General features: G+C 43.1%; 1 protein-coding gene across 4 annotated transcripts in view; it reads right to left on the bottom strand.

Annotated features, from left to right (window-relative positions):
• The window catches only part of LOC110952008 (rab effector MyRIP-like), a 166,155-nt gene that overhangs the window by 41,709 nt on the left and 102,966 nt on the right, over positions 1 to 21,480 (bottom strand). For all 4 annotated transcript variants that reach the window (XM_051953920.1, XM_051953919.1, XM_022195314.2 and 1 more), the window contains exon 3: positions 753 to 974. In XM_051953920.1, the coding sequence (XP_051809880.1) occupies positions 753 to 974 (222 nt within the window). The remainder of the gene's footprint in view (positions 1 to 752; positions 975 to 21,480) is intronic.

The following is a 21,480-nucleotide window of genomic DNA, read 5'->3' as shown; positions in this document are numbered from 1 at the left end:
GCAACTTTTGTCTCAAGCTCGATTTTTCCATCTTACTCAATTACTTGTGTCCCTTTTCCGTCGTGTCTCGGCATCCTACAAGACGTTATTCAACTTCTCAGCTCTTCGTACAAGACAGCATTCAAGGCATTTGCCATCAATTTGTTGTACAAACTACTTCTCTTGGAAAAAGGCCCATCTGACCTTTAAAAGAAAATCTCAACCCAAGGAATGTTCATCACTAGAAAATTTCATTTATTCCAATAGGCATGGTCATTAAGTGAGTAAACTAGAAATTGACTGCATTTAAAATATTAAAATTCCCTAAGTTGGACACTGTGAGAATGCAGTGATCGATACAAAATGTACACGTCTGAATAGTACACCAAAGGTTTTCTGGAACATGAAACAACTGCTGCGTTCATGAAGAGAACCCTTGAATGAAGGAAAGCAAAATTGCCTTTGAAAATCCAATTTCTGTTGCTTCCCATCTCCCAACCTCCAGCTTCAAAAGTCTGTCTCTCTTCCACTCTGTCATGTTGCATTAGTCCAAACATTGCAGCCAGAGGACACTTCATCCAGTACTGTGTCTTACTGACTGTGTTGTGTGTGTGATAAGTGCTAAATCCATCTCTCCAGCAGCAGAGTAAAACCCTAATAACCTCTGACGTCACTGTCAGCCTTTTATCCTTAACTTAGCCTCCTTGTGTAGCTCACACTCACACTCACAGTATCCAAACCTCCGCACTTCCAGTCGCCACCGCCGACCTTACCTGCTCTTCTGGCAGGCGGAGCAGAGCCAGGCTTTGTCCTGCTTGTTGTAAACCCGGCAGGCCTTGCAGACGTTGTAGTGGCAGTCCCTGCACTGGCGTTTGGGGTTGAGCAGGAAGGTGAAGGGCGAGCAGCAGCGGATGCAGCAGCGCTGGTTGAAGCAACTCTGCCGTGACAGCAGGAGGCAGCGACTGCCCTCCTCGTCCAGCTCCTGCTTCAGTTCACTGGGGGGGAGGAGAGAGAGGCTGGTTAGAGGCAGGAAGATAGTGAAACCAGGAATGTGTGTGAGAGAGAGAGTTGCATAAAATCTGTTTGTAAAAAAGATGTTGTGTAGGATGAGAAGGGGAAGATACAACGGTCATGGGTTTACTGTGTCAAATAGGATGATTATCCCAACGAGGGCACAGAGTGCACATAACCCAACAGACACACTGATCCTTTCCCTTTAATGAAAATGGAGCATAAACTGAATTGGTTTCACAAATTTGGGTCATTTTGACTTTGTCATTTTCTAAACATCAACAAAAGGTGCACGTTTGTTGAAAATGCAGCAATATGTAATGTAGCTTTAACTTCACGCACGATTCATTTCAGAACGCAATCAGAAAAGAAATCCTCATTCATACATGTCTGATTGAATATTTTAGCAGAGCATTTATCATCCACTTACATTTAAGTGTAAAGGTTAAAGGGAGAGGCTGAGCTGAATAACGCTGGAGTGCGTTTCCACGGCAGCGAATTTTCTGTACATATGGCCACAGACGGTACAAAAAAACATTCATCATAGCTTCAGAAAACGATTATAAAACAAGATGAATGAAGTAGCTGGAGCTGTATCTGGTTTGTGAATGAAGATGTTCTGGCTTTCTTTTCTTTTTCTGGGACGCACTGCTCATGAAACAGCTAGCTAGCTAGCTCGCTCTCTGGTCATTGATTAAACCCCTAAAAACTCCTGTCTGTATATCAGAATTATATATTAGGATTTTTTTTGTGATCACCATTCTGCCACTCGCTGCAGCTCCAGCACACCAGCTCACCTAAACCACTGTTCTGGTACTCTACATGACACAATGACATGTTGGAATTATTCAGCCATATCTTTTTGAACCAGAGACCAGTTCTGAAGAAGAATAATGATATTTCCAGCATATAAAAAACATCATATGAACATGTTAACATCTACAACTCTGTGGCGACTCCATCAGCTAAGGACGATCACATTAAACGATGGAAAAGTCCACAACAGCTCCTAACCTTGAAGTGAGTTCAAGAATGAGCTTTGAACCTCAGATTCACTATTACATCCAACAGTGTAATCATCACTGTAATATATTTTTACATGTTGGATCTTATCCTGTATACAATATGATATGTTTAATCTGAATGCAGATTTCCCAGCAGTGAGTGCTGACAGTGCTACAGCAGCTTGTTTTATTTGGCACAAATTACTCATACGGCAAAAACAAATCTGTTTATGCGCTGCAAAGGGATGCAATTAACATGATTAACTGCAATCTGCTTCTTGTATAGTGGAATTAAAATATTGTTTTAGTTAGTATCATCGCCTCTCATTCCTGCTGTGAGGCACTGATCTGTTCTGGTCAAACTGGTTAAAGCTATGGAAGTAAAACTGCATATGAATTCAAGGAGTGTGTACTTTATTTAGGGGAAATACATGATTTATTCAGTCCCCTGTTAAATCAATTAAACTTTATTTCATCTGCATGGTTGTCCAGCCTCTGTTTACACACTTCTCTTCCTGTGTTGGCAAAGCTATCACTATTATTTGTATTGTTGCAATTAACGAGGTAATTGCCTTTTTCTGTTCATTTTAGGCCTCTGTTAGTTCACATTTTTACATTAGTGGTATTTTGAGCACAACCTTTTTGCTACACATCCAATAAATTCTCCTCCATGTTATTAGACTCTGCTTTTACATTTGACTTAAACTAAAGTGTGCCCATAGCAGTGTTGTGGTGTTGAGCCACAGACATCATTGGCAATAGGTGCTCACCAAAATGCAGTCAGGGGAATATTAAAGGTTAGGCTCGGCAAGATGTACAGTTGGTGTCAATTAAACAAAGCATAAGAAGCAAACGGTGGAAAATGCTGTTGAAATAGTGACATTTCTGTTAGTTTCATCCATCTGTTTCTGCAAAGTGATCGCAGTCAGCTTAAAAAACTTCAGTCAGGTGCTTAAGTAAGAATTGTGACAGGCTTTTGTGTGGACATTAATTATATTTACTGATAACATCATCCATCGCCACAGTCTCCTGCTCCACTGCTACGCCAATGACATCCAGCTATACATTTCCATCAATTCCACCTCCTCCTCCACCCTCTCAAACTGCCTCTGGAATAAAATCCTGGATGCAAAGTAACTACCTTCAACTCAACTGTAACAAATCTGACCTCATGATCACTGGCCTCAAATCTCTCACCCAGTCCGTCCATTCCTGCTGCCTCACTGTTGACAGCTCATCCCTGACTCCCTCCTCTCCTCTCACACCTGCCACCCTGGACTAATCATTGACACCCACTCCGCTTTCGAACAGCACATCAAATGCGTCACTAAAACAGCCTTTTTTCATGTGAAAACATTGCTTGTCTACGGCCATCTCGCTCCTTCAATACAGCTGAAACCCTGATCCACACCTTCATCATCTCCAACTCAACTACTGCAATAGCCCCATCTATGGGCTAAAATGGACTAACAGATTTGGATGAAATTTTCAGGAAAGTTCAGAAATGACCAAAAGGTCATTTCGGCTCAATCAACTGCGTGGCATTTCACCCTGATGGCAAGAGAAGACGGATACGTAAGGATTCACTATTCAGTGTGGACTGAAAACGTTGCAAGTTCGTCAACTGTGCATGTGCCAGGAACACAAATGATGCTCAAAACACTGATGCGGCTTACAGTCTGGACCCATGGATTTGTTAAAGATTACTGCATCATAGTGAGATAGTGGCACAGCGTCACTATAACTATGACAATAAGTGAATACTACATCAGCTGCCTGCTGACGATCACATGATTGGGATCCTACTAGAAATCCACTGTTGCAGACGTATCAGGACTTATCCGTGGGAAATGATACAAGAAACAATTCATTACATAGTGGAGGTGTTTCTGAGTATCATTAATTCCCACCGCCCGATACATATTTAGGTGATTTGGTATCTGTACATAGTGTACACATGCATAACACACACCTGTGCTCAGTGCAAATTTATTTTGTTTGTGGGTACATCTATATTAAATGGTCACATTCTACGTTTCCATGATTTCTGATCATCAAAAACTAATAAACAATGCTGCATTCCTCAAAAAAAGTAGCATTTCTGACAATGCCATATGGGAGAATGAACAGCCTTGGGGGAGTGCTGCACTCTCTGACTGTTTTTCTTCTTATTATTATCTACTAGAGATTTTTAAAATTATTTGAACGTTGAAATAAAAACTAAGTTTTGTCAGTGGACAAAATCAGTGACTATTTTCTGCCAGCCCGATCGCACGAGGATTCGTGAAACTGTCACGTAAATTTTTGTTTCGGTTTCGTGCGCACCAACACAATTTCGTCATGTTTTTCGTGCCGCTCACCACGAAATGCGCACCAATGTATTTTAAACAGCGGACTTTTCGTGCCACTCAGAACGTATTTCAAACGAATGGGTATATTATATTTTTAATGTAAAACCGTGGCGAATCCAACGCTATATTTTGCATGACATCGTCCCTAACCAAAACCCTAACCATAACCCTAACCATAACCTAACCATAACCTAACCATAACCCGGTGGTACACTTACCAATTTGCATAGGAATTTCAAGAATGTCCGATGGCCGCAAACGCGATCACACAAGCAGTATACGCCGATGGACAGCTTAGATCGCCATGAATCCGCCGGTATAAACCACTTTCAGATGTGATTACCACAGCGGGTTTCGTTGTGAGCAACACGAAAAACATTTCGTGGTGAGCGGCACGAAAAACATGACGAAATCGTGTTGGTGCGCACGAAACCGAAACAAAAATTTACGTGACAGTTTCACGAATCCCCGTGAGACCGGGTTGTTTCTGCCAGTGACATTCATTAATGTGACTGCCACCTAGCACTGAAAGGCTCAAATCATTATACCCTGTCTCCTTGTATTTTTCATGAAACTGCAACATTTCACATTTCTTAACAACTCTCCTCCAAAGAACTATTACAGTAAATGGTCTGTATTTATATAGCGCTTTACTATACCTGCAAGGTACCCAAAGCGCTTTACATGATACATCACAGTCACCCATTCACACACTGATGGCGGAAGCTGCCATGCAAGGCGCTAACCACAACCCACCAGGAGCAATTAGGGGTTAGGTGTCTTGCTCAGGGACACCTCGACATGAGCACGACGGGCCGAGGATCGAACCGGCAACCCTTCGGTTGCAAGACGGCCACTCTACCCACTGAGCCATGCCGCCCACACTGATGTGTTGACATATAGCTGCTTGTTCCACAGACTCCCTCGAAACATAAGCCGACACCTCTGACGGGGTCTTAAAAATGATAGAATAAGAAATTAGAAAAACAAGACGGATGAAGGCAGAGAGAGAGCAGACACTGGTGTAAGTAGCACTGGAAGGAAAGTGTCAAAAAAATCTATTATTTACACGTCATGACAGCAGGAGCAGCAACCATAACTGAATCATTTATAGGTGATTACAGCTAGAGGTTGATGGAGTCTGACAACATGAGGACAAACAAGGAGCCACTGTGGGTCTAAAGCTTCACTTTCAAATAACAGAAATTGTAATGTACAGCAGAAATAACTTCCACATTCACAGCTCTCCATGTGCAGCAGTATTCACTGGGATAAAGCCTGGGCGATATACCAACGGACGAGAGATGCTGCTGACTGGGAAACATACAGGAAGTTGAGAAACTTAAGCAAAACCAAAACCTCCAATGCTAAAGCCAATTACTATAAAGAAAATCTGACTGGTGATTTTAAAAATCCTAAAGAATTTTGGAGGAAAATCAAAACAATTACTAACATATCGGAAAAACATTCCTTGACTCAAATAAAGGTTGATGGCAATATTTTGCAAGATCCTTTATCTATTTCCCAGGTCTTTATTAATCATTTCTCTTCTGTCTGTTCTTTGCTTCACTCTGACCATCAGTCAACCCCTTTTTTTCCTGTTAATACCCCACCTTGTGCTAGCTCCTTCTCTTTACGAAAAATATTACCAACGGAAGTGAGGAAAGTCGTTGGTGAATCCAAAGTGGGTTGTGGTCCTGGACTTGATGGGGTTGAAATTCGATTTCTCAAACTTGCTGCCGAATCCGATATTATCATTTATCCACTGGCCGACTTGTTCAACCTGTCTCTTGTCACCAGTGAACTTCCACTTATCTGGAAATACTCTAAAATCATCCCAGTTTTTAAAAGTGGTGATCAGCTGAACTGCAACAACTATAGGCCTATTTCAATGCTATGCTCGGTAGCCAAAATATTTGAGAAAATAATTTTTAACCAACTCTCCTCCTATCTTAGTAGTAACAGCATTCTTACACCTCTTCAATCTGGTTTCAGACCTAATCATTCTACAGCCACGGCTTTACTTAAAGTGTCAAAGTCCGCCCTAACGTGCTTTTTTCCCCACACTGACCGGCTCGGATAGTCTCAATGAGTGTCCCACAACATACTAGAGATGAGAAGTGAACGAAAACCTCCACATTACCTGGCGATCGCTATTTGTTGTCGTCTGTATCCAAAGCTCAGGATGCTAGAAAGCAAATCTCGTTCCGAAATCGCGATTTCGACACACAAAAGTTCCCCTTTAACTTTGGTCTGAGTACCCTCTATCGTTCTCGTCACTGTTTTACGTTCAACATAAGGAAGAAACTTGCTATGCAACTTCTATTTCCTCTATTTGACTACTGTGATGTTGTCTATCTAATTGCTTCCAAATCTGATTTATCCCTGTTAAACATTGCTTTCAATAGAATCTGTAGGTTTGTTCTTGGCTGTGCGTTCCATACACACCACTGTACATTGTATCATAACCTCAACCTCATCTCCCCTGATATGAGAAGACATATGCACTGGCTTGTATTCATATACTAGACAATTCCCGCTCGCGGAAATCGTGGGAGGGGCTCGGGATGTGTGCATGTCCGGAGAGGCGTATTTCCGCGTTTTCCAGCCCATAACAGGCATTTATTTTGAAGTTGTTCCGTGCTTTTATTTTGAAAGCAAGAGACAGCAAGATCTCACCTGGTCAAAATTTGGATTGGAGTTACTGTAAAGGCTGTGTGAAGCTGAGAGGATTAACTGGCGTTTTCCAGTCCGTCCATCGCAGGCTTTTATTTTGAAATTGTGCTGTGCTTTTATTTTGAAAGGAAGAGATGGGAAGATCTCACCTGGTGAACATTTGGATTTAAGTTACTGTAAAGGCTGTGTGAAGCTGAGAGGTTTAACAGGCATTTCCAGTACCTTGCAGGCTTTTATTTTGACATTGTGCTGTGCTTTTATTTTGAACGGCAGAGACAGGAAGATGTCACCTGGTCAAAATTTAGATTGGAGTTACTCAAAAGGCTGTGTGAAGCTGAGAGGTTTAACTGGCGCTTTCAGTCCGTCGAAGGCTTTTATTTTGAAATAGTGCTGTGCTTTTATTTTGAAAGGCAAAGACAGGAAGATCTCACCTGGTCAACATTTGGATTGGAGTTACTCTAAAGCAGGTGTGTCAAAGTCAGTTCCTGGAGGTCCACTATCCTCTATGTTCTAGATGTTTCCTTCTTACAACACACCTGATTCAAATAAGCAGCTCATCATCAAGCTCAGCAGAAGCCTGATAACGAGCCTGATCATTTGAATCAGGTGTGTTGGAACTGAGTTTGACACCCCTGCTCTAAAGGCTGTGTGAAGCTGAGAGGTTTAACTGGTGTTTTCAGGCCCATCGCAGGCTTTTATTTTGAAATTGTGCTGTGCTTTTATTTTGAAAGGGAAAGACAGGAAGATCTCACCTGGTCAACATTTGGATTGGAGTTACTCTAAAGCAGGGGTGTCAAACTCAGTTTCTGGAGGACCACTATCCTCTATGTTTTAGATGTTTCCTTCTTACAACACACCTGATTCAAATGATACACTATCATTAAGCTCAGCAAAAGCCTGATAACGAGCCTGATCATTTGAATCAGGTGTGTTGGAAGTGAGTTTGACACCCCTGCTGTAAAGGCTGTGTGAAGCTGAGAGGTTTAACTGGCGTTTCCAGTCTGTCGCAGGCTTTTATTTTGAAATTGTGCTGTGCTTTTACTTTGAAAGGCAGAGACAGGAAGATCTGACCTGGTCAAAATTTCAATTGGAGTTACTCTAAAGGCTGTGTGAAGCTGAGAGGTTTAACTGGCAAATTGTGCTGTAAAGTAATTTTGAAAGGCAGAGACAGGAAGATCTCACCTGGTCAAAATTTGGATTGGAGTTATTGTAAAGGCTGTGTGAAGCTGAGAGGTTGAACTGGTGTTTTCAGGCCAATCGCAGGCTTTTATTTTGAAATTGTGCTGTGCTTTTACTTTGAAAGGCAGAGACAGGAAGATCTGACCTGGTCAAAATTTCAATTGGAGTTACTCTAAAGGCTGTGTGAAGCTGAGAGGTTTAACTGGCAAATTGTGCTGTAAAGTAATTTTGAAAGGCAGAGACAGGAAGATCTCACCTGGTCAAAATTTGGATTGGAGTTATTGTAAAGGCTGTGTGAAGCTGAGAGGTTGAACTGGTGTTTTCAGGCCAATCGCAGGCTTTTATTTTGAAATTGTGCTGTGCTTTTATTTTGACAGGCAGAGACAGCAAGATCTCATCTGGTCAACATTTGCATTGGAGTTACTGTAAAGCAGGGGTCTCAAACTCAGTTCCTGGAGAACCACTATCCTCTGTGTTCCAGATGTTTCCTTCTTACAACACACCTGATTCAAATGATTAGCTCATCATTAAGCTCAGCAGAAGCCTGATAACGAGCCTGATCATTTGAATCAGGTGTGTTGGAACTGAGTTTGACACCCCTGCTCGAAAGGCTGTGTGAAGCTGAGAGGTTAAACTGGCGTTTTCGGGTTCATCGCAGGCTTTTATTTTGAAATTGTGCTGTGCTTTTATTTTGAAAGGCCGAGACAGAAAGATCTGACCTGGTCAAAATTTGGATTGGAGTTACTGTAAAGCAGGGGTCTCAAACTCAGTTCCTGGAGGTCCACTATCCTCTATGTTCTAGATGTTTCCTTCTTCCAACACACCTGTTTCAAATAATCAGCTCATCATCAAGCTCAGCAGAAGCCTGATAACGAGCCTGATCATTTGAATCAGGTGTGTTGGAACTGAGTTTGACACCCCTGCTCTAAAGGCTGTGTGAAGCTGAGAGGTTGAACTGATTTTCAGGCTGAAATGCAGCTCCTGTGGAGGTATTGGGTGTGAAGGTGGGTGTGGCACACCAATGAGTCTGTGTGTGTGCGTGGGAGCATGCCTGCGCGTGTGTAAGGGCGGTTGCTATGGGCCACCATAGCAACGGTGCCTGCCACAGACAGCAGAAAAGTGCTTCTCAGCAGCAGCGCGCAACGTCTCGTTCTGGCGCTAATTGTGGGCTAACCGTGAATGCTAGCTGAAAACCGAAATGACCGTGAGCGAGAGGAAGGCCGTGGCTTTCCATAGATGTAATTATTTTCCAAATATTGTGAGAAATGACCGAGTTACAGCGATTTAAAAAACACTGTCCCTCCATCAGCCAGAGGATTCAGTTTACATTGGTTCTAATGGAGAGAACGGTGCGACTTTGGTCTAAACTGCTGCCTGCCATTTCACTTCAGAAAGAGCTAGGTCTTCAAACTTGGATTCATTTGAATCCCAGGAAATTTGTCTACAATCTGACCAAATTTCATTCCCCTACCATTTATGGTTTGGTCGTGAGGGCGATGCGATCGCGAAATTTTGAGGCGGATTTTTCACCTCTCCTCCACTCTACCAACTGACATGCCGCACTCTAACCAGAGCAGATTTTGAGAATTTTCACTTTTTTGAGGACTCACTGATCAAAAACTGTAAATCTCAGCCTGACATAAACTACATTCCTGCGGAGACAAGAAAAATCACTGCATTTTGATGGTTAAATGAAGTTTCTGGGTGAACGTATGGCGAAGCAGTGGCGTTTGGAAAAAGTGGATTTTTTCAGCCGATTTTTTTCACTCCCCATTCATTTTCAATGGGACTTTTTTCGTAGTTTTTTGCGAATAATTCTGCGAAAAAATGAGGAATTTCTTAGAAAAGTCATAGCCCGGGATTCCCGATGAAGCCGCACGTTTTGATATATAATTTGCTTTGGTTTTCTCAAAGCCCTAGGACGAGTTAGCGACCGAAAAACGGCGGAAACGTTAGGAATAACTAGACAATTCCCGCTCGCGGAAATCGTGGGAGGGGCTCGGGATGTGTGCATGTCCGGAGAGGCGTATTTCCGCGTTTTCCAGCCCATAACAGGCATTTATTTTGAAGTTGTTCCGTGCTTTTATTTTGAAAGCAAGAGACAGCAAGATCTCACCTGGTCAAAATTTGGATTGGAGTTACTGTAAAGGCTGTGTGAAGCTGAGAGGATTAACTGGCGTTTTCCAGTCCGTCCATCGCAGGCTTTTATTTTGAAATTGTGCTGTGCTTTTATTTTGAAAGGAAGAGATGGGAAGATCTCACCTGGTGAACATTTGGATTTAAGTTACTGTAAAGGCTGTGTGAAGCTGAGAGGTTTAACAGGCATTTCCAGTACCTTGCAGGCTTTTATTTTGACATTGTGCTGTGCTTTTATTTTGAACGGCAGAGACAGGAAGATGTCACCTGGTCAAAATTTAGATTGGAGTTACTCAAAAGGCTGTGTGAAGCTGAGAGGTTTAACTGGCGCTTTCAGTCCGTCGAAGGCTTTTATTTTGAAATTGTGCTGTGCTTTTATTTTGAAAGGCAAAGACAGGAAGATGTCACCTGGTCAACATTTGGATTGGAGTTACTCTAAAGCAGGTGTGTCAAAGTCAGTTCCTGGAGGTCCACTATCCTCTATGTTCTAGATGTTTCCTTCTTACAACACACCTGATTCAAATAAGCAGCTCATCATCAAGCTCAGCAGAAGCCTGATAACGAGCCTGATCATTTGAATCAGGTGTGTTGGAACTGAGTTTGACACCCCTGCTCTAAAGGCTGTGTGAAGCTGAGAGGTTTAACTGGTGTTTTCAGGCCCATCGCAGGCTTTTATTTTGAAATTGTGCTGTGCTTTTATTTTGAAAGGGAAAGACAGGAAGATCTCACCTGGTCAACATTTGGATTGGAGTTACTCTAAAGCAGGGGTGTCAAACTCAGTTTCTGGAGGACCACTATCCTCTATGTTTTAGATGTTTCCTTCTTACAACACACCTGATTCAAATGATACACTATCATTAAGCTCAGCAAAAGCCTGATAACGAGCCTGATCATTTGAATCAGGTGTGTTGGAAGTGAGTTTGACACCCCTGCTGTAAAGGCTGTGTGAAGGTGAGAGGTTTTCAGGCTGAAATGCAGCTCCTGTGGAGGTATTGGGTGTGAAGGTGGGTGTGGCACACCAATGAGTCTGTGTGTGTGCGTGCGACCATGCCTGCGCGTGTGTAAGAGCGGTTGCTATGGGCCCCCATAGCAACGGTGCCTGCCACAGACAGCAGAAAAGTGCTTCTCAGTAGCAGCGCGCAACGTCTCGTTCTGGCGCTAACTGTGGGCTAACCGTGAGTGCTAGCTGAAAACCAAAATGACCGTGAGCGAGAGGAAGGCTGTGGCTAACCAGAAATGTAATTATTTTCCAAATATTGTGAGAAATGACCGAGTTACAGCGATTTAAAAAACACTGTCCCTCCATGAGGCAGATGATTCAGTTTACATTGGTTCCTATGGAGAGAACGGTGCGACTTTGGTCTAAACTGCTGCCTGCCATTTCACTTCAGAAAGAGCTAGGTCTTCAAACTTGGATTCATTTGAATCCCAGGAAATTTGTCTACAATCTGACCAAATTTCATTTTCCTAACTCTTATCGTTTGGTCGTGAGGGCGATGCGATCGTGAAATTTTCAGGCGGATTTTTCTCCTCTCCTCCACTCTACCAACTGACATCACGCACTCTAACCAGAGCAGATTTTGAGAATTTTCACTTTTTTGAGGACTCACTGATCAAAAACTGTAAATCTCAGCCTGACATAAAATACATTCCTGCGGAGACAAGAAAAATCACTGCGTTTTGATGGTTAAATGAAGTTTCTAGGTAAACGTATGGCGAAGCAGTGGCGTTTGGAAAAAAGTGGATTTTTTCAGCCGATTTTTTTCACTCCCCATTCATTTTCTATGGGACTTTTTTCGCAGTTTTTTGCGAATAATTCTGCGAAAAAATGACGAATTTCTTAGAAAAGTCATAGCCCGGGATTCCCGATGAAGCCGCACGTTTTGATATATAATTTGTTTTGATTTTCTCAAAGCCCTAGGACTAGTTAGCGACCGAAAAACGGCGGAAACGTGAAGAATAATAAACGCTTTTTTCACAGGAGAACAATAGTGGCTCGTGGCTTCGCCACGAGCCACTCTCCTCCCATTGCTTTGCAATGGAGAGGAGAGTGGCTCGTGTCGAAGCCCGAGCCCCTAACTAGACAATTCCCGCTCGCGGAAATCGTGGGAGGGGCTCGGGATGTGTGCATGTCCGGAGAGGCGTATTTCCGCGTTTTCCAGCCCATAACAGGCATTTATTTTGAAGTTGTTCCGTGCTTTTATTTTGAAAGCAAGAGACAGCAAGATCTCACCTGGTCAAAATTTGGATTGGAGTTACTGTAAAGGCTGTGTGAAGCTGAGAGGATTAACTGGCGTTTTCCAGTCCGTCCATCGCAGGCTTTTATTTTGAAATTGTGCTGTGCTTTTATTTTGAAAGGAAGAGATGGGAAGATCTCACCTGGTGAACATTTGGATTTAAGTTACTGTAAAGGCTGTGTGAAGCTGAGAGGTTTAACAGGCATTTCCAGTACCTTGCAGGCTTTTATTTTGACATTGTGCTGTGCTTTTATTTTGAACGGCAGAGACAGGAAGATGTCACCTGGTCAAAATTTAGATTGGAGTTACTCAAAAGGCTGTGTGAAGCTGAGAGGTTTAACTGGCGCTTTCAGTCCGTCGAAGGCTTTTATTTTGAAATAGTGCTGTGCTTTTATTTTGAAAGGCAAAGACAGGAAGATCTCACCTGGTCAACATTTGGATTGGAGTTACTCTAAAGCAGGTGTGTCAAAGTCAGTTCCTGGAGGTCCACTATCCTCTATGTTCTAGATGTTTCCTTCTTACAACACACCTGATTCAAATAAGCAGCTCATCATCAAGCTCAGCAGAAGCCTGATAACGAGCCTGATCATTTGAATCAGGTGTGTTGGAACTGAGTTTGACACCCCTGCTCTAAAGGCTGTGTGAAGCTGAGAGGTTTAACTGGTGTTTTCAGGCCCATCGCAGGCTTTTATTTTGAAATTGTGCTGTGCTTTTATTTTGAAAGGGAAAGACAGGAAGATCTCACCTGGTCAACATTTGGATTGGAGTTACTCTAAAGCAGGGGTGTCAAACTCAGTTTCTGGAGGACCACTATCCTCTATGTTTTAGATGTTTCCTTCTTACAACACACCTGATTCAAATGATACACTATCATTAAGCTCAGCAAAAGCCTGATAACGAGCCTGATCATTTGAATCAGGTGTGTTGGAAGTGAGTTTGACACCCCTGCTGTAAAGGCTGTGTGAAGCTGAGAGGTTTAACTGGCGTTTCCAGTCTGTCGCAGGCTTTTATTTTGAAATTGTGCTGTGCTTTTACTTTGAAAGGCAGAGACAGGAAGATCTGACCTGGTCAAAATTTCAATTGGAGTTACTCTAAAGGCTGTGTGAAGCTGAGAGGTTTAACTGGCAAATTGTGCTGTAAAGTAATTTTGAAAGGCAGAGACAGGAAGATCTCACCTGGTCAAAATTTGGATTGGAGTTATTGTAAAGGCTGTGTGAAGCTGAGAGGTTGAACTGGTGTTTTCAGGCCAATCGCAGGCTTTTATTTTGAAATTGTGCTGTGCTTTTACTTTGAAAGGCAGAGACAGGAAGATCTGACCTGGTCAAAATTTCAATTGGAGTTACTCTAAAGGCTGTGTGAAGCTGAGAGGTTTAACTGGCAAATTGTGCTGTAAAGTAATTTTGAAAGGCAGAGACAGGAAGATCTCACCTGGTCAAAATTTGGATTGGAGTTATTGTAAAGGCTGTGTGAAGCTGAGAGGTTGAACTGGTGTTTTCAGGCCAATCGCAGGCTTTTATTTTGAAATTGTGCTGTGCTTTTATTTTGACAGGCAGAGACAGCAAGATCTCATCTGGTCAACATTTGCATTGGAGTTACTGTAAAGCAGGGGTCTCAAACTCAGTTCCTGGAGAACCACTATCCTCTGTGTTCCAGATGTTTCCTTCTTACAACACACCTGATTCAAATGATTAGCTCATCATTAAGCTCAGCAGAAGCCTGATAACGAGCCTGATCATTTGAATCAGGTGTGTTGGAACTGAGTTTGACACCCCTGCTCGAAAGGCTGTGTGAAGCTGAGAGGTTAAACTGGCGTTTTCGGGTTCATCGCAGGCTTTTATTTTGAAATTGTGCTGTGCTTTTATTTTGAAAGGCCGAGACAGAAAGATCTGACCTGGTCAAAATTTGGATTGGAGTTACTGTAAAGCAGGGGTCTCAAACTCAGTTCCTGGAGGTCCACTATCCTCTATGTTCTAGATGTTTCCTTCTTCCAACACACCTGTTTCAAATAATCAGCTCATCATCAAGCTCAGCAGAAGCCTGATAACGAGCCTGATCATTTGAATCAGGTGTGTTGGAACTGAGTTTGACACCCCTGCTCTAAAGGCTGTGTGAAGCTGAGAGGTTGAACTGATTTTCAGGCTGAAATGCAGCTCCTGTGGAGGTATTGGGTGTGAAGGTGGGTGTGGCACACCAATGAGTCTGTGTGTGTGCGTGGGAGCATGCCTGCGCGTGTGTAAGGGCGGTTGCTATGGGCCACCATAGCAACGGTGCCTGCCACAGACAGCAGAAAAGTGCTTCTCAGCAGCAGCGCGCAACGTCTCGTTCTGGCGCTAATTGTGGGCTAACCGTGAATGCTAGCTGAAAACCGAAATGACCGTGAGCGAGAGGAAGGCCGTGGCTTTCCATAGATGTAATTATTTTCCAAATATTGTGAGAAATGACCGAGTTACAGCGATTTAAAAAACACTGTCCCTCCATCAGCCAGAGGATTCAGTTTACATTGGTTCTAATGGAGAGAACGGTGCGACTTTGGTCTAAACTGCTGCCTGCCATTTCACTTCAGAAAGAGCTAGGTCTTCAAACTTGGATTCATTTGAATCCCAGGAAATTTGTCTACAATCTGACCAAATTTCATTCCCCTACCATTTATGGTTTGGTCGTGAGGGCGATGCGATCGCGAAATTTTGAGGCGGATTTTTCACCTCTCCTCCACTCTACCAACTGACATGCCGCACTCTAACCAGAGCAGATTTTGAGAATTTTCACTTTTTTGAGGACTCACTGATCAAAAACTGTAAATCTCAGCCTGACATAAACTACATTCCTGCGGAGACAAGAAAAATCACTGCATTTTGATGGTTAAATGAAGTTTCTGGGTGAACGTATGGCGAAGCAGTGGCGTTTGGAAAAAAGTGGATTTTTTCAGCCGATTTTTTTCACTCCCCATTCATTTTCAATGGGACTTTTTTCGTAGTTTTTTGCGAATAATTCTGCGAAAAAATGAGGAATTTCTTAGAAAAGTCATAGCCCGGGATTCCCGATGAAGCCGCACGTTTTGATATATAATTTGCTTTGGTTTTCTCAAAGCCCTAGGACGAGTTAGCGACCGAAAAACGGCGGAAACGTTAGGAATAACTAGACAATTCCCGCTCGCGGAAATCGTGGGAGGGGCTCGGGATGTGTGCATGTCCGGAGAGGCGTATTTATTCTAACGGCTGTGTGAAGCTGAGAGGTTTTGGTGATATTTTCTGGTCCGTCACAGACTTTTATTTTAAAATTGTGCTGTGCTTTTATTTTCAAAGGCAGAGACATGAAGATCTCACCTGGTCAAAATTTGGATTGGAGATACTCTAAAGGCTGTGTGAAGCTGAGAGGTTGAACTGGCAAATTGTGCTGTGCTTTTAATTTGAAAGGCAGAGACAGGAAGATCTCACCTGGTCAAAATTTGGATTGGAGTTACTGTAAAGCTGGGGTGTCAAACTCAGTTCCTGGAGGACCACAATCCTCTGTGTTCTAGATGTTTCCTTCTTACAACACACCTGATTCAAATGATTAGCTATCATTAAGCTTAGCAGAAGCCTGATAACGAGCCTGATCATTTGTATCAGGTGTGTTGGAACTGAGTTTGACACCCCTGTTCTAAAGGCTGTGTGAAGCTGAGATGTTGAACTGGCATTTCCAGTCTGTCGCAGGCTTTTATTTAGAAATTGTGCTGTGCTTGTATTTTGAAAGGCAGAGACAGGAAGATCTCACCTGGTCAAAATTTGGATTGGAGTTATTGTAAAGGCTGTGTGAAGCTGAGAGGTTTAACTGGTGTTTTCAGGCCCATAGCTGGCTTTTATTTTGAAATTGTGCTGTGCTTTTATTTTGAAAGGTAAAGAAAGGAAGATCTCACCTGGTCAACATTTGGATTGGAGTTACTCTAAAGCAGGGGTGTCAAACTCAGTTCCTGGAGGTCAACTATCCTCTATGTTCTAGATCTTTCCCTCTTCCAACACACCTGTTTCAAATAATCAGCTCATCATCAAGCTCAGCAGAAGCCTGATAACGAGCCTGATCATTTGAATCAGGTGTGTTGGAACTGAGTTTGACACCCCTGCTCTAAAGGCTGTGTGAAGCTGAGAGGTTGAACTGATTTTCAGGCTGAAATGCAGCTCCTGTGGAGGTATTGGGTGTGAAGGTGGGTGTGGCACACCAATGAGTCTGTGTGTGTGCGTGGGAGCATGCCTGCGCGTGTGTAAGGGCGGTTGCTATGGGCCACCATAGCAACGGTGCCTGCCACAGACAGCAGAAAAGTGCTTCTCAGCAGCAGCGCGCAACGTCTCGTTCTGGCGCTAATTGTGGGCTAACCGTTAATGCTAGCTGAAAACCGAAATGACCGTGAGCGAGAGGAAGGCTGTGGCTAACCAGAAATGTAATTATTTTCCAAATATTGTGAGAAATGACCGAGTTACAGCGATTTAAAAAACACTATCCCTCCATGAGGCAGATGATCCAGTTTACATTGGTTCTTATGGAGAGAACGGTGCAACTTTGGTCTAAACTACTGCCTGCCATTTCACTTCAGAAAGAGCTAGGTCTTCAATCTTGGATTCATTTGAATCCCAGGAAAACTGTTTACAATCTGACCAAATTTCAATCTCCTATCTCTTATCGTTTGGTCATGAGGGCGATGCGATCGAGAAATTTTCAGGCGGATTTTTCACCTCTCCTCCACTCTACCAACTGACATGCCGCACTCTAACCAGAGCAGATTTTGAGAATTTTCACTTTTTTGAGGACTCACTGATGAAAAACTATAAATCTCAGCCTGACATAAACTACATTCCTGCGGAGACAAGAAAAATCACTGCGTTTTGATGGTTAAATGACGTTTCTAGGTGAACGTATGGCGAAGGAGTGGCGTTTGGAAAAAAGTGGATTTTTTCAGCCGATTTTTTTCACTCCCCATTCATTTTCAATGGGAATTTTTTCGCAGTTTTTTGCGAATAATTCTGCGATAAAATGACGAATTTCTTAGAAAAGTCATAGCACACTATTCCCGATGAAGCCGCACGTTTTGATATATAATTTGTTTTGGTTTTCTCAAAGCCCTAGGACGAGTTAGCGACCGAAAATCGGCGGAAACGTGAAGAAAAAATGATATTGGGGTAGTAATGGAAATACTAGACAATTCCCGCTGGTGCGGAAATCGTGGGAGGGGCTCGGGATGTGTGCATGTCCGGAGCTGGGCAGGAGAGGGGTATTTTTTGGTCCGTCACAGGCTTTTATTTTGAAATTGTGCTGTGCTTTTATTTTGAAAGGCAGAGACAGGAAAATCTCACCTGGTCAAACTTTGGATTGGAGTTACTGTAAAGGTTGAGTTAAGCTGAGAGGTTTAACTGGTGTTTCCAGTCTGTCGCAGGCTTTTATTTTGAAATTGTGCTGTGCTTTTATTTTGAAAGGCAGAGACAAGAAGATCTCACCTGGTCAAAATTTGGATTGGAGTTACTCAAAAGGCTGTGTGAAGCTGAGAGGTTTAACTGGCAAATTGTGCTGTAAAGTAATTTTGAAAGGCAGAGACAGGAAGATCTCACCTGGTCAAAATTTGGATTGGAGATACTCTAAAGGCTGTGTGAAGCTGAGATGTTTAACTGGCATTTCCAGTCTGTCGCAGGCTTTTATTTTGAAATTGTGCTGTGCTTTTATTTTGAAAGGCAGAGACAGGAAGACCTCACCTGGTCAAAATTTGGATTGGAGTTACTCTGAAAGCTGTGTGAAGCTGAGAGGTTTAACTGGCATTTTTTGGTCTGTTGCAGGCTTTTATTTTGAAATTCTGCTGTGCTTTTATTTTGAAAGCCAGAGACAGGAAGATCAGACCTGGTTAAACTTTGGATTGGAGTAAAGGCTGTGTGAAGCTGAGAGGTTTAACTGGTGTTTTCAGGCCCATCGCAGGCTTTTTTTTAGAAATTGTGCTGTGCTTTTATTTTGAAAGACAGAGACAGGGAGATCTCATCTGGTCAAAATTTGGATTGGAGTTATTGTAAAGGCTGTGTGAAGCTGAGAGGTTTAACTGGTGTTTTCAGGCCCATCACAGGCTTTTATTTTGAAATTGTGCTGTGCTTTTATTTTGAAAGGGAAAGACATGAAGATCTCACCTGGTCAACATTTGGATTGGAGTTACTCTAAAGCAGGGGTGTCAAACTCAGTTCCTCGAGGTCCACTATCCTCTATGTTTTAGATGTTTCCCTCTTCCAACACACCTGATTCAAATAATCAGCTCATCATTAAGCTCAGCAGAAGCCTGATAACGAGCCTGATCATTTGAATCAGGTGTGTTGGAACTGAGTTTGACACCCCTGCTCTCAAGGCTGTGTGAAGCTGAGAGGTTTCAGTGATTTTCAGGCTGAAATGCAGCTCCTGTGGAGGTATTGGGTGTGAAGGTGGGTGTGGCACACCAATGAGTCTGTGTGTGTGCGTGCGAGCATGCCTGCGCGTGTGTAAGGGCGGTTGCTATGGGCCCCCATAGCAACGGTGCCTTCCACAGACAGCAGAAAAGTGCTTCTCAGCAGCACCGCGCAACGTCTCGTTCTGGCGCTAATTGTGGGCGAACCGTTAATGCGAGCTGAAAACTAAAATGACCGTGAGCGAGAGGAAGGCTGTGGCTATCCATAGATATGATTATTTTCCAAATATTGAGAGAAATGACCGAGTTACAGCGATTTAAAAAACACTGTCCCTCCATGAGCCAGATGATTCAGTTTACATTGGTTCTTATGGGGAGAACGGTGCGACTTTGGTCTAAACTGCTGCCTGCCATTTCCCTTCAGAAAGAGCTAGGTCTTCAAACTTGGATTCATTTGAATCCCAGGAAAATTGTCTACAATCTGACCAAATTTCATTCTCCTAACATTTATCGTTTGGTCGTGAGGGCGATGCGATCGTGAAATTTTCAGGCGGATTTTTCTCCTCTCCTCCACTCTACCAACTGACATGCCGCACTCTAACCAGAGCAGATTTTGAGAATTTTCACTTTTTTGAGGACTCACTGACGAAAAACTATAAATCTCAGCCTGACATAAAATACATTCCTGTGGAGACAAGAAAAATCCCTGCGTTTTGATGGTTAAATGAAGTTTCTAGGTGAACGTATGACGAAGCAGTGGCGTTTGGAAAAAAGTGGATTTTTTCTGGCGATTTTTTTCACTCCCCATTCATTTTCTATGGGACTTTTTTCGCAGTTTTTTGCGAATAACTCTGCGAAAAAATGACGAATTTCTTAGAAAAGTCATAGCCCGGGATTCCCGATGAAGCCGCACGTTTTGATGTATAATTTGTTTTGGTTTTCTCAAAGCCCTAGGACTAGTTAGCGACCGAAAAACGGCGGAAACGTGAAGAATAATAAACGCTTTTTTCACAGGAGAACAATAGTGGCTCGTGGCTTCGCCACGAGCCACTCTCCTCCCATTGCTTTGCAATGGAGAGGAGAGTGGCTCGTGTCGAAGCCCGAGCCCCTAACTAGACAATTCCCGCTCGCGGAAATCGTGGGAGGGGCTCGGGATGTGTGCATGTCCGGAGTGGCATGGGAGAGGCGTATTTCGGCGTTTTCCGGTCCGTGGCAGGCTTTTATTTTGAAATTGTGCTGTGCTTTTATTTTGAAAGGCAGAGACAGGAAGATGTGAACTGGTCAAAATTTGGATTGGAGTTACTCTAAAGGCTGTGTGAAGCTGAGAGTCTTAAATGGCAAATTGTGCTGTGCTTTTATTTTGAAAGGCCGAGACAGGAAGATCTGACCTGGTCAAAATTTGGATTGAAGTTACTGTAAAGGCGGTGTGAAGCTGAGATGTTTAACTGGCATTTCCAGTCTGTCGCAGGCTTTTATTTAGAAATTGTGCTGTGCTTTTATTTTGAAAGGCAGAGACAGGAAGATCTCACCTGGTCAACATTGGGATTGGAGTTACTCTAAAGCAGGGGAGTCAAACTCAGTTCCTGGAGGTCCACTATCCTCTGTGTTCCAGATGTTTCCGTCTTACAACACACCTGATTCAAATAATCAGCTCATCATCAAGCTCAGCAGAAGCCTGATAACGAGCCTGATCATTTGAATCAGGTGTGTTGGAACTGAGTTTGACACCCCTGCTGTAAAGGCTGTGTGAAGCTGAGAGGTTGAACTGATTTTCAGGCTGAAATGCAGCTTCTGTGTAGGTATTGGGTGTGAAGGTGGGTGTGGCACACCAATGAGTCTGTGTGTGTGCGTGGGAGCATGCCTGCGCGTGTGTAAGGGCGGTTGCTATGGGCCCCCATAGCAACGGTGCCTGCCACAGACAGCAAAAAAGTGCTTCTCAGCAGCAGCGCGCAACGTCTCGTTCTGGCGCTAACTGTGGGCTAACCGTGAATGCTAGCTGAAAACCGAAATGACCGTGAGCGAGAGGAAGGCTGTGGCTTTCCATGAATGTAAATATTTTCCAAATATTGTGAGAAATGACCGATTTACAGCGATTTAAAAAAACACTGTCCCTCCATGAGCCAGATGATTCAGTTTACATTGGTTCTAATGGGGAGAACGGTGCGACTTTGGTCTAAACTGCTGCCTGCCATTTCCCTTCAGAAAGAGATAGGTCTTCAAACTTGGATTCATTTGAATCCCAGGAAAATTGTCTACAATCTGACCAAATTTCATTGTCCTATCTCTTATGGTGTGGTCGTGAGGGCGATTCGTTCGTGAAATTTTCAGGCGGATTTTTCTCCTCTCCTCCACTCTACCAACTGACATGCCGCACTCTAACCAGAGCAGATTTTGAGAATTTTCACTTTTTTGAGGACTCACTGATGAAAAACTGTAAATCTCAGCCTGACATAAAATACATTCCTGCGAAGACAAGAAAAATCCCTGCGTTTTGATGGTTAAATGAAGTTTCTCGGTGAACG

Source organism: Acanthochromis polyacanthus, chromosome 9, assembly GCF_021347895.1.
Source record: "Acanthochromis polyacanthus isolate Apoly-LR-REF ecotype Palm Island chromosome 9, KAUST_Apoly_ChrSc, whole genome shotgun sequence".
NCBI lineage: Eukaryota > Metazoa > Chordata > Actinopteri > Pomacentridae > Acanthochromis > Acanthochromis polyacanthus.
Note: the sequence above shows the minus strand (reverse complement) of the source record. Positions and strands in the feature narration are given on the sequence as shown.